Source organism: Sitophilus oryzae, unplaced genomic scaffold (assembly GCF_002938485.1).
Source record: "Sitophilus oryzae breed Bouriz unplaced genomic scaffold, Soryzae_2.0 scaffold_357_pilon_pilon, whole genome shotgun sequence".
Classification (NCBI taxonomy): domain Eukaryota; kingdom Metazoa; phylum Arthropoda; class Insecta; order Coleoptera; family Curculionidae; genus Sitophilus; species Sitophilus oryzae.
This window is the reverse complement of record NW_022146926.1, coordinates 2,322,834-2,337,680: the sequence shown is the minus strand read 5'-3', so window position 1 is coordinate 2,337,680 and position 14,847 is coordinate 2,322,834. Positions and strand designations below refer to the sequence as shown.

The 14,847-nt window shown below is 32.2% G+C and overlaps 1 protein-coding gene across 1 annotated transcript in view; it reads left to right on the top strand.

Moving 5' to 3' along the window:
* Positions 1–14,847, top strand: part of LOC115884777 (protein Skeletor, isoforms B/C) — a 99,191-nt gene that overhangs the window by 46,399 nt on the left and 37,945 nt on the right. Inside the window, exon 3 of the mRNA XM_030903453.1 lies at positions 11,308–11,416. Within this exon, the coding sequence (XP_030759313.1) occupies positions 11,308–11,416 (109 nt within the window). The remainder of the gene's footprint in view (positions 1–11,307; positions 11,417–14,847) is intronic.

Here is a 14,847-nt window from a genome sequence, read left to right as displayed (position 1 = left end):
TATCATGAAAAAGTTGATTTGTTATTTTCATTCTTTTGGAAACTGATTTTTCTATGTAAGTTTCTGCCACTGTTGAAGACTCCCATCCTCCTAGCTCCTTTAGCGATAGTAAATCACCACCATTTTCGGCGAGCATGGTTGCTGATGATCTACGAAATGAATGCCCTGTATAACGTTCTGGATTCTCCAAGTTCAAAAAATTTTGCAATTTTCTGCGGTACGCTCCCGATGGTATGTATACCGACGATTTGCTTAACACACTTGCCTTTCTTGTAACCAATGAAAAATTTTGGATTGTCAAAGTTACGAGGACGCAGGTTGATGTATTTTTGTATAAACCATAGGCATCAAGCGGAAGGCCCGTTTTTGAATAAGAAATTTCCTATCTTTCTTATTTTTAGTATTTCTTAATGAGACAAGAATATTTTTCTCCGAATCTTCGAAATCATCAACTGTGAGTGACCAAAGCTCGCTGCGCCTACAAGCTCCAAGAATACCAAGCACCAATACAATTTTTCGAGTAACCAGGTGTAATCATCGGCATCCAGTAGAAAATTATTTATGTCATTCTCCGACAGAACTTTGGCTTTTTTGGTGAATAACCTTTGTTTTTGCGCCTCAGAAACATGAACAGTTTACCAAATCTATGAACAAATATAATTTAGATGAGTATGATTAAATATCGAAGAATATAATGGCTTTTTACCTTGATATGTCGATGTTTTCATATACTCTCAACGCAAGCTTCAGCATGGATATCTTGTCCACAGTGATGTAGGAGAATACATTTCAGACATTCTTTTAGCATAAGCCAGCAATACCGCTTCATTTACGCTGTTTATACTTCTATCCTGCCGCCACTTCAAAAAATTGTCATATTCCTGCTGATATCTCTCTCTGGTTATAGTCGGAAGTATAATTTTGAGTAGCCGCAGCCGCTTCCTCCTGTATTTCCAACGGAATTTCTCGCGACATCTCGCTATGGTCTATTTTCCCAATTTTTGAAAAGTCCAACTGACAATAAATAGTCATTGTTGCAGGTGACAGACGTTACGATTACCTTAGAAACTTAACGGCCGCCGGCCGTTATGATAACGTCCGGCGGACGTTATATGCATCTTTCCCATTCTGATTTTGCTTATGTTATAATAATATAACAATATAGTATGACGAAAAAATATAAATATACTGTTTAAAAAAGCGTCCATTATTCCCAAAGAGACCTGGCTTATAAATCAAAAAGAAGCAAAAAGAGACTTTTAGTCGGATTACATAATCAGATTATCAGTCCGATTTATTGCATTATTGACAATAAATCGCACATATTGGAGATAACTAATGTCAGCTATAGTTAAAAATGATCTTACCTTGCTGTAAATTGTTTCCATTTTCAAAAAAATCGCCGATCAAAGAGATTATAACACCATTTTCTTGCATCTAAAAAATGTAAAAACAGTGTTTATTTACTACCTATTTTCATATACATGGGACATACCTACTACTGCAGAAACGTCATTTTCTCCAGGATTCTTCATGTAATATATATGTTTTATATACTTTATTACCTTTATATTTATAAATTTCAGCCGAAATATTAAATTGAACTTCCAAAACGAAGCTAAACGGAATGAATTAAAATGGCGTCGAATATTTTCGAATTTGTTCTAGAACAAATCTGAAGTTGTCTCTGAAACTGAAATCTGTCAATTCTAAACTGTGAAGTTAGACAATAGTTAGACAAAAACAATGCTGTCTTTGTCTAGGCGGCCATACTTGTCGTGAGGAGAATGACAGGAATGACACTAATGACTGTTTCCAATTTTCCTATTTCACTGTCAACCCCCTGCTGACAACAGAGACAGCTTTATTTATTTGTCAAATTACATAGAAAGCAACGCCAACCCAGCACAATATTTTTTCTACTCGTAATAAATTCCTTGAAAAAAAAAATCTTTGAATAAGAAGACTAAAGAAGGAACATATCAAAAATCTTAGGTCCACCGCGATGGGCCTCAAATATGGCCGACGTAAATTCCGGTTTATCAGTGCCGTTCTAATTTTATTTAAAAAATGTAAAACTATGATGTAGGATGGACGTGGGGTAGATTCAATAATTTGTTGTTTTATTTTACGTTGCCAATAAATGTTGGTAGTTATTAAAATTGTTATAAAAATATATAATTCTAATAAAAATAGATAAGTTATAATAAGTATTTATTAACACAAACATCCGATACGCTACTGAAGCAGGTAAGTCAAATTAACGTATCTAAAATTCTTTGACATCTAATCTTTGACAAATAATAAATAAAAACTAAAATGCAAAAAAAATATATAATTTAGTTAATTTAAAATTTTTCATAAATGATCGGTTTACTACACGTATGTATATTATATAGTCACTTATTAGCGAAAAGTTGTTCCATTATTTCACTCAATTTTTGCCGAGATCTACCGCACGCTACACAACCAACTATTTTAGAGTCTTTTTCGATAAATCGCGATAGTGTCACTGTTAATTTAAGTACTGCCACAATTTCCATCTAGATTTACTACCTTTATATAACTGTCAGTAGTAGAATAAATAATAAATAACATAAAATAATAAGCCCCGTAAAGACTGACAAATCCACAAAATTTCAAATCAAATTCAAATGTGTCAAATGAATCGTCAAACAGAAATGTCAAGGATCCCCACCCTAGAGTCCTTTTTTTGCCCACCATGCATGAATACATGGATAGCATTATGCTCATTCCTTAGTCTTCTTATTCAAAGCTTGAAATAATAATTCTGAATATTTTTTAAAACGTAACTCGCTATGGAAAAAACTATTGTTTTATACACGACGATAAAATTGCATTATCGTCTCCCGAAATTAATCTTTTCGGTCGACGATAAAATACCATTTTATCGTCTTCTATAAATAGCTAAAATTTAAATGATTTTAAATTAAAATTAGGGGTTCTTCATATTTAAGCCATCGATTTTTAAATTGTCCCTTTCCCTCTATGCAGCTGACATTGTTAATATACTGATGTGTAAGAGATAACTAGGTGTCAGCAAACCGACAAAGATTGATTATCGAGATTTTCTTGTTGGGGTTTAACCCCTCTATGAATATTTATAGTGGTTTGTGCAGTTCGCCAGCATCTGTTGCTTTTTATGGGAAGAATGATGACCGTAATGAAAATGCACTAAGTTAATTAACAACACTAGTGTAGGAGGTCATTCGGACTATCATTGTTTTTGTTTATTTTGCTTACGTAACGTTTCGGTCAGAAGTATTACTGACTATATACAGGGTGTCCCAGAAATAAGTGCAAGTAGTAGTATAGTTCAACCCTAGAAACAGGCCTATAAGTTTTTTTTCGTAAAAAAAAATTGAAAATTCGACATTTTTTGGAATTTTTTTTTAGCTTTTAGTTAAAAAACATAATTTCTTGATAATATGGCAACATGGTATAGATTAAATTTACAAGAAAGAAAATCCAGAAAAGATCTAGTGGTTCTGAAAATCCACAAAAGATTTATACAGTGTTCTTTATCAACAATATGTTCAGAAACGCAAGATTTATCCGGTCTACTATATCTTATCTGAGCTAAATGTTCTTTAAATCTAGTTAATATTGATCTTCTAGTTTGCCCAACATATTTCTGATTACAATCTTTACAAGAAATTTCATAAATACCCGACCTTTCCAGCGGAGGTGTTTTATCCTTTGGATTACCTAATAATTGTTGTAATTTATTATTAGCACTATACACAAGTTTATAATTGACATTCTTAAAAATTCCTTTTAGACCACGGGATAAATCTCTATCAAACGGTATTGAAAAATATTTTGATGTATCTTTCTCCACTTGTAAAGCCGAATTTTCAGAAATTAAAAACTTTTATCAACTAGTGAAGGAGAATATCCACTACACTCGGCTACATTCCTAATGTAATCTCTTTCTATTTTATATCTTTCGTTGGTAAGTGGAAAATTAAGTAGTTTATGAACTAAGAAATTTAAACTAGCCATTTTATGTTCAACACTATGATATGATTCATTAGGAATATATCGGCGTGGTATTTTTCCTATAGATATCAAATTCCAGGCAATTATTAGTATTTCTGTCTCTAATACATCTAGAAATGATAATCTGTCGTTGTTCTCAATTTCATGTGTAAATTTAATGGAAGGAAAACGATTATTTAACTTAGAAATAAAATTATCTATGGTGTCTGAATGTGTGTCAAAAACGGCAAAAATATCATCCACATGCCTAAACCATACTCTTGGAAAATACTCAATCTGATTCTTAGCCTCCACTTCAAACCTGCTCATGAATAAATTAGCCAAAAATGGATTGGATGTAAGCTCAATATATTCAATCACAGTTTTGTTGTCGAGACCATTTGCGTTCAGTAATTCCTTCAAGTAGCCTAAAGTATGTGGAATTGGAACACTTGGGAACAACGAAGATACATCAAAGGCACAAATTAACAACAGATGCGAAAGAACACTGAATTACGCGTTCAGGTTTCTGTGACCTTCAGAAAGAGTTCATAGACAATCCGCATCAATGTATAGTTAGGGTTATTATTTGTTTGGGTGAAAATAATCTGCACCAATATGTTATCGAGGCATATAAAAAGGTCCACAGACTTCGAGACATACGAAAAATCAAGTCCATTTAGCGTGTGTCGCAATTTTCACACCTTAAAAAATTAGTTTTTTATAGCCATAGCAACTGCAGCGACTATGAAAAAAGCTGTGTGATTTTCATAGAAAATAAGGGCACATGTAATTCATTTGAGAATGTTATAAATCGCTAAAAGAGGTTTCAAATCTCTTGGATTTCTATTAATATTAAATAACTTTTATTAAAAATTGAACTAAAATTGTTAGTGTCATTAAAAACAATTCAAATTCAAAAATTGTATCAGTCAAATTCCCTCATTTAAGATGAATATTAAAGTAAATATAAATACAGCTCATTCTAAGCTCTACTTATCTTTAAGAAAAATTTAAATCATTGTTGCAATTGGGCCTTAATGCCATTTCGAATGAACAATAGTATTAATAATGTACATTATAATAATAATAAATTTTATATCATAGTGTGTATTAAAACTACTAAAACACTTTTAAATTGGTATTATATTAACAACTTTTGTTTTTTAATCCAAGAAAAGTTACCAATTTTTTCAATCAAAATATTTGTGGTCCTGAAAAGGACCTTCGTTTTCCCATGTTCGTCAAGGTAGATAATGGGTAAACGGTAAAAAAACAGGATAATGAAATTTAAAAAATTACAAAAATTGTTCAAAAGTGCCTCCCTCTTGCATTAAATAGGCGTGTCGGGTTTGCCGAGCGGTTTCCGATGCAGTCGCTTTCTTTCGCATCTGTTATAGGTAATTTGTAGCGATGGGAACTATCGAATGAATTAGACTATCGAATGGTTACAGAATGAATGATTTCAACTATCGAATGGTTTCATTCGAATAAAATCATTCATTCATTTGTATACTAAAGCATATGTGACAACCTCGCCGTGCGACTAAATGGTTATCGTTAAGTCAAGACTATCAAATGCTTTTGATAAATGAAATTTAGTATTCGTTTGATTTTTGTCTGCGTCAGTGCATTATTAGTTCTTCCAAATTTTTATAACTTGCCTTCTAAATACTGTGCTATTTTTGCGTTTATTAAAATATTTAAAATACTAAAGTAGCAGTGATTTTTTTAATTGACGATTGTGTACGTGTGCAGGTGGTCAAAATTTTTCCGAAAATTTGTGTGATTTTCGGATCTTTCAATTATTTAATTTTATACGGTATATGGTCTATTTTTTTAATGGGAAATTTTGAGAAGTAACAATTTTTAAGAGAGATGAGGTGAACTTACAGTTAACTTTAAAAATACATATGTATTTGTATTTTAGATGTTTTAGTAATATGAATTAGTTGAACTTAATAATCATATTCAAGTAATGTGGTAATGCGGTTAAGTAAATGATTATCGAACTCAAATTTTGGGATGAGAAAATTAAATTGATTGATTAAAGTTGTACACGTGCCAATTTAAAAAAAAAGTTAACGATATTTGAATTTTGTTTATGCTAATTCTCTTACATGTAGATTTTTGCGAAGAAATATTTCATTTATTTTTTAAAGTAAATGCCAGTAAAAGCAAATATTATTTTTAAATACTAATACAAAGTAATAAAAAGTAATACACATATAAAATTTTGATTTTTAATTTTTTATTTATATTTTTCTTGTATATATACACTGCATGCTTAGAAAATTAATAAATGTTTATATTTCATGATTTTAAAATTTGTTGTTAATATAACGAATTAGTTCTGTAATTATTATTATTTAATAAACCAACGTTGCCAAAAAATTTAGAGACTATATTATTTTTAAATAGGATCTAATATAAATAATTTTGACTTTTTTGTTTATATTTTGCTACTACTTAAAAAAATGTTTATATTAAATGATTTTAAATTTTGGTGTTAATAGGTATAACAAATTATTACTGTTATTATTATTTATTAAACCAGTTTTGCTTAAAAACATTAAAAATAATTTTCCTACATCCAAAATAAAAAGTATTATTGTAGTGTAACAACAGAATATTAATAAAAAACATGCAAAATATATAGTCATACTATCCCTAACTAACTATAATACCAAAGAATAATATTCTTTGCTAATACCAACTAATACGAATATACGGCAACAGCGCCGTTCAAAATGTAGCACCTCAATAAAAAAAATAATGTGTCCTTATCTTTATCTGACTCAAAATCAAAGATGCCGGCTTTTTTCATACCATTGCCACCGACCGCCGACCGCTGTCGGGTTTCTAGGAAAGAAACCTACGTCGCCGGGCGACAACTAAAATCCACTTTATATTTTATTATAATCGATCCTGACGAATAAATGAATTTTACAAATGAATGAATTTTATAAATGAATGGTTTTTGCTGCCGAATTAATATATTTCAAGGCAGATGACGCATCTATTCGATATTTTTATTCGAATAGTTTTCAACGAATGTTTTCTTACTAGCTATCGAATTATTCGAATGAATTGCAACTATCGAATGTTTCGATAGTATTCATTCGATAGTTCCCACTACTAGTAATTTGTGTCAAAGGAGACTAAAATTTCACCCTCGTGTATTGTTATATTTTTAATTTTATTTGTATTTGATATTTTAATTAGTATGATGTGGGTAGTAAGAACTCTTTTTCTAATATAATCGACAATCTAAAAACTACTCATATAATATTCAAACTCCTATATTATTGAATTCAAGCATTTTATTGATGTTAATATGACAATAATTTCTGCTGCCACTAAATATAAGATGCAACAGTTGCTATGTTGGTCAAACCATGTAATAAACCCCACAGAAAGAGACTTTTAAACATTCCCACAATCCCACAAATATTTCTAAGGGAGCCGAGCCCCAATTATCCTAATGGTAATATCCGTATCCTCTGAATGATTTAAGTATATTCGCCACCCATAGTGTATCCGTTCAAAGGGTGCCGACAGACACCCCCTTTTTACTCCCCTTCACTGTTGCAACACTCCCCCCCTCTCCACCTCACACCGCCCCCAGTCGTCTAGTGCCCGGGGCGCATATTTAATCAAACGCCAGCAGCCAGCCAGCAGGACGATATCTTCTCTATGCTGGAGCACAGCGGAACAATATCCGTGAACATTAGCCAAAATTATATCAAGTTGAAAAATAGAGATCCTAGCGTAATTCAAGGTCTTTAAACTGTAGAGGGAGAGACGCTGATGTTGCCGTCGATCTGAACGTTGTGCCATAGTTAAAAAATAAGTTTTATGATTATTTTCTTTGTGTTTTTTTATTAGTTTGGACGTTTTACTAAATTTAATTTCATAAGGTTGGAAAAATAGGAAAAGGACGAAATACCGGGTGCGGGTCTCTAAAGTGGCTCACCCCTATAATTTTTTTATTTTTTTAGATAAAAAACTAGATTTCGTATGTTAGTATATGACATAAATTAGGACTGATTGGGTTATTCAATTCTTTTCGGCCACTTCCTGTTTCACCGGAAATTACTACAACTTTTGAATTTTAAATGGCACCTCCGGTATTTTTTTTTTACTTTATTCGATAGAAAATGACACTCTGAATAAAATGACATATCATATGTCAACTTTTGACGTTTTCTCAATGCAAAAAAAGTAAAATATCTAACAACTATCTCAGTTCGAAGAACTTAAGGTGTAGAAGCAATACAAAGCCAGGACAAATATTATGACATAGAACTTTTAGAAAATAATCTGCCGTATAAAGGGAGCTTAGTAGTGATGGGCAAAACTGTTATTTTTAGATAGCAGTTGAAACTGTTATAGTTATTTATAAAAAACAGCTTAAAATAACAGCTTAAAAATAACAGGTTTCTTTATTTTATTGCTAAATATCTGAAAGAGTATGAGGCGGTCACCGCCAGGCGTATTAACGCAGTTGCAAGTTGCAACAATGACGTGCTCGGTGGTAGTATTTCCAGGGTGTCATAACATTTCTAAATATCGATTGTTAACTAAAATACCTCTCTAAAAATGGTGGTTGTTTACAAATAAGTGCTGTTTACAAATTGCGATATAAAAAAGCCAAAATGCCGCCACTCGTCTATACCTATACATTCCGATCTACCTACGCCCTGCATCTCGATCCGCGTAGATCCTGAATTGCGTAGCAGCGTACAGGGTGCATCTCACTCGACGGGCGAGAAGCTCTTAGTTATGATTTTACCATTTGCGGTCAAAAAATAGCAATATAAGAAAATGTGTAGTATATTCTTCATAATTAAAACTTAATAACCAAGTACTGAAACATACAGCGCTATAATATCTCGACCTCCGCCCGTTATGCTCGCAACAGGTTGAATAACAATGTATCTAAAACAACTGATGCGTTATTCTCCAACCTGTTTCGAACCTCCATCGACAATCGACCGATGCAGCAGCGTTACTTTCCCACTCCGATTATCTCGACCGCCGCTCTGTTATGCTCGTAACAGGTTAAAAAACAACGTAGCTAAAACAACTGATGCGTTATTCTCCAACCCGTTGCGAGCCTCCATCGACAATCGACCGATGCAGCAGCGTTTCTTTCCCGATGGTTGTCGAAATAACATGTTTTCCATCCATACTAGTTGTTTTTTGGAATTGCTTCAAGCAGCATCGAATTTCCTGGCGGTGCAGAGCGCCGACTTCGTTTCACGAACAATCGATCTCTGCGTGTCGTTATTTTATATCTGTTATTTTTTAAAAGTAGTAACGGTTGCGTTATGTTATTTCTAAATAATTGTTATAAAATAACAGATAGTTAAATAACAACCCATCACTATTAACTAGGGTGTTTTTGATAATGCTGATACTATCAAATATGTTTCTTAACTTGTTAAACCGTTATATTATCTTATTAACATTTGAAGACATAGATACAGTTTTTTAATATATTTTTTTATTTAGATGAAGACATAATTTAGATTATGCACGAATAGTCCCAATCAATTGAAAGCCAGAATTGTCCAAGTCAACAAATTCAAAAATACAAAATAAACAAACAAAAAATTGGTCAAGTGCGAGTCGGACTCGCGCACGCGCACGAAGGGTTCCGTACCATTCATTACCCATACAACATTATATATATATATATATATATATATACGCATATATATATATATATACCATTCATTACCCATACATATATATATATATATATATATATATATATATATATATATATATATATATATATATATATATATATATATATATATATATATATATATATATATATATATATATTATATAAATATTATACTATATTATTATAATTTTTTTCCGATTTATCTAAAATTTTGAATGAGCGTATAAGTAATTTAAAAAAAATGAAGGAACACATTACTAAAGATTGTATTAATCAATAATAAATATGTAAAAAGTAAAAATAAATATGTAAAAAGTAAAAATAAATATGTAAAAATATGTAAAAATTAAAAAAACGATTAAAAAAAAGTCGCCTGGACTAGGATTCGAACCTGCCTTACTACGGCTCCGACGTCATAGCAGCGTTAAGTCCGAATGCTTTAACCACGCGGTCACTGAGGACTTGAAAGATTCTATGTAAAATTCTTACTTAAAAGATAATGTTTAGTGAAAGTACTTTTTTATTTATAAACATTTATTTAATTCTGTTTTTAGTATTTTTTCTTATATCGGCATCATAGATACATTATCTATAAAAATTTCAACTATCTAGCTATAACGGTTCATAAGATAGACTTTGTGACAGACGGACGGACGGACAGCGAAATCTTAGTAATAGGGTTCCCGTTTTTAGCCTTTGGGTACGGAACCCTAAAAATACTTTTTTCTACAAAATCTACTTTCAAGCGAAAATTTAAGTTGGTCCCAATGGGTGTTACAATACCAAAGTTAATATCTTATGTGAGTATTTTACAGTAAGCCGTTAACTTTGGAGCCACATATCTCAAAACTACGTTTTTTGACTTAGACCACTTTGGTTTTCAACAGTTCAACTATTCTATATCATTCTACCAATCAATTAACATATCAATTATTTTGACTCGTTTTTGTGCGACTCGGTCCACTGGGCGACGCCGTTTCATTTGCATTTAAATCGAGACGGCAGGCGTTCGGCCGGTAATGCAGATGCCGATTCGACCGGCGAATCTCGCCGACCAATCACGGACTGGCGTAGATGAGTTGATTATTTTAAATGGGCCACGGGGCAAGGGGAAACGGTATATTAACGGACTCATAATGAGACCTCGTTATCAGATCTTGTTAATTGAAATTTGTTTTATTTGTTTGTTTAACAAAATGAAACGTCGCCGTTGACGTGTGTTACGTCAGGGTAACGTCGAGCTATATGTGTTTTGATTTTATGTGTAATTTGTTTTATAAAATTATGATTTATGTCAGTTGGTCAAATCTATTTGACCGATTTTGAAACGCAGATGTGTTTAAGTTGATTCGTTCATCATTTTTTGGATAGATTCATCTATTTCTACTTCAACTATTTCTATTTCACCAGTCCAAACAAAAGTACAATACGCCGGACGAGAATTAAAAACAAAAGCAAATAACGAAGTTATAGCCGAAAAAAAAAAGGCGAAAACTGCGAATCTGCTGTTGTTAATGCCGGCTTGTCCGGGCATTAGCGATTACATTCCGGCCGATTGATCCGGTATATTTTCCGGACGGCGGCAATTGACGAGCGCTTTGTTTCAGGGATCCGCCGCTGAAAGCTCACAACAACACCGACATAATCCTCAGACTGCCCAACGGGAAGAGGATCAGGGATATACGGTGGCTGTCCGTTTGGTGTCGACGCTTTACGGTGAGTGAATTTTTATAATTTTTATTACAATCGTTGATATATTATACATCATTTATTTATTATTATCATCAAAGTATTATATTATTAGTTATCTTTTACTCAAATTATTTGTGCCTTAATTAGTTTTACTATACTACAGGGTGAGTCTTAAATAAATGCAAATGTTTTCAGGGCTGGTAGATTTCGATAAAAGAAACATATTTTCTCTTTACCGCTTTTCAAATAAGTACAAAATAACAGAGTTATTTTACTTTGAAAATTTCCAAAAAAAAAACTTTTTGCTTAAATTTTGAGAACCACTGGATCTTTTCTAGATATCCTCTCTTGTAAATTTAATCTACTATCTATGTTGCCATATTATGTATGTACCTAACATGATACTGGTACGCCTCACTGATATTTTGACGATTGTTTCAGATAAACCAAAAAACTATCTGATGAAATATTTGCTATAAAAGTTTGTCCAAAATGGTTTAGAAAAAAAAAACAGAGAATTTAACAATTTTTAAACTTTAATAGAGAAATGTCTCTCATACGTTGACAAATTATGCATAAACATTATTCATGAATTATGTCAAAATATGAGTTAGTTGTATAGTGTATAATAGAGCTTTTACTTTTCAACACATTGGCAACACTGTTAAAACAGAACAAATTTTATATACTTTTTATTTTTATTCATGTATTATTCTTTATACTATTATGACATTTGGGGCAAATTAAAATTTTCATGTATTTTAAAGTTATTTTATAGTATATATTGTGTTTTAGTGTACCGATTTTAATGATTTTTTAAGCAATTTGTAGTTAAAATATTTGACTTTTTAGTATCTCTTTCTAAATTAAAAAGTTGCCATCTGTCAATTACACGAAGGAAAACAAAATGAGGATATTTTGGTGAAAGTTCCAAACACCCTGCGGAGTACGTTAAAAAAGCTATCTAGGTCTATCTATTCTCGATAGTTTGTTTTTTGATTCATCTCAAAAGCTTTATTTTTTTGGAGAAGTAACCTAGCCAACAGACCTATAAAATAGAATTTATAATTTATGTAACGCCACTGTCTTTGAAAAATCATATTATTATTGTCTGTTAGGTAGTTACACTAGCAGATATGGTTTTAAAAAGTGCCAAAAGTACCATGATCAATTAAAGCAGCAATAGCCAATCCTTAAGAACTTAAAACCATCTCTACTAGAGTAAACATCAATAAACAATCATAATATGACTTTTCAATGACAGTAACGTTAAAAAAGCAATAAACACTATTGTAACGTTTTTAGTTCGTTACATGTCTTTTTTATATATGATATATATGATGTCTGGCGTATCGTCATCGGATTCCATATCGTTCAGGCCTGATAATTTATTTGGCACGCTTGGCGTAATTTTTACGTTCCCTAGTCGCCAACCCTGTTATCGTTTGACACAACCCTGTTATCGCTCTGAGAAGGCGCTGTCAACATCGCTTCTGTCAACTCTCTCCGTGCTTAACCTCACTTTGTTTTGCCGCTCTGTTGTATCCCGGCTTTTAGAAATGGTGATTATTTAAATCTTGCTGTATAATTTGAATCAGCTGCTATTTCAAACCAACAGGGTAGAGTTTTGGATGTCCCAACTTAACTTGTTAAATTGTTGTATTTGTATATTGCTGGCACGTTGGCGTCCCTTTTCTTTTGTCCTCCAGAATGTTACATGGAAGAAAGGACAGTTTCTTTGTTTATTATTGAGCCCTCGGAAGTAATTCGAGGTAGGTTTATTTTGTTTATTAGACCTTGTTTGGTTTTAAACAAGAGTTTCATATTTTTAGGGTCCAAGGTACGGACTATTTACAAGGTACGGACATTATCCAAGGTCCTAGTAGTGTTCCAAGGTACGGGTAGTGTCCCCATATTGCCACAGTATGGATACAGCGTCAGTAGCTACGGCTGTAGTGATTCATGGTGTCCTCATTCTGGCCCCTTTTGTTGTTTGGGCCAACAGGATCGCCGACAGACAGTGCAGAGATATGACCCCACCTCACGCTGCTACTCTTCGAAACAGGATTGACTCAAGAACAGCTAAGTGTAGATTTAGGTTCTGGTTTTCAGTCGATTTTCAGTTTTAACTTAACGTAAATTTTAAACGATATCGTACAGACTATATTTAGTGGTTAGATTATTAAGAACATTTATGTCGATTTAGTAGTTACAATATGATTTAGATTTTAGGTTTCATTGCATTACGCCTTGTAATAGTATTACTTTTTTATAGATATTATTATTGCACTAACATCATATAAAATATATCAAATTAATTAAAGTAATGCTACATTTCATATATTCTCTTAAACGTTACATGTCTTGTATTTTATCATAGTTACTTTCATAGATATTTAGTACAACTCTTAATACCATTTTTTTGACATATAACCACTATATATTTATTAGAACTCTACAATGTCATGTACCAGCAAAGAACATCATGAATAAATATAGTCATTAGTTTTAAGTAATATACAACTGTGTTTTCTTTCTTTGTACATGCCTGGCGCCTAATATCTGTATTTATTTGTTTATTGTTATTGATTAGTTTTCTCTCTAGTGAAATACCTTACCCACGACTGCTCTCCGATGAATAGCTGCCGTTCGCAGTGGTAATGTTTTAAAAAAAAACGCTACACTATTTTATAAATGTGTTGATAAGGACCCAAATCCAATGCTAAAATTGCAAAAACTAAAAAGCCACTACTGTCCCCAAGCAGCATTTGGACGTCGGGACAACGTTGTGTCACGCGACCAAACGTCGGTGTGCAACGTCGGCGCAACCTCGTGCCAACCCTAGTCTGCACTAGTTTGGAGAATAATTTTCGGGTCGAAACGACGTTGGATACCGACGTTGGCTAGAAGCCTAATTTAGTACAAACTGCAACGTTGTTTAAAATCCTAATTCACAGAAATACAAAACTAATATGGCGTCTAAGTCGCGTTTTATCCTAAATTGGGATAATTATAGTAAAAATATTATTTTTATGATTTAGTTAGAGACATATGTCAGATGGCAGTGAAGAAAAACAAAACAAAAGTATTTAAGTGTGGAGGATGTTTGAAGATCATAATTATTGAAACACTTTAACCAACTCTGTAACTCGTTACCCAAGGCAAAAAAGTTAAACGCAAACAACTTTATTGATAAATGTATTGTTTCTACTTTGAAAAATACTAATGGGCCTTAAAATTATAGAAGTTTTAAAAATTTTCTTGAATTTTTTTTTAGTAAAATGAGAATAATTTATTCGCAGTCGAAAAAATTGTTTCCGCGTGTTTTTAGGGTCAAATATTTCAAATTAATGTATTCAAAAAGCAGGACTTGCTATTTTAGGAACGAAACATTTTCTTATTTAACAACATGGCGGCTTTCACTTTGTTGTTTTGGAGATTAAGATGGAGTAGTT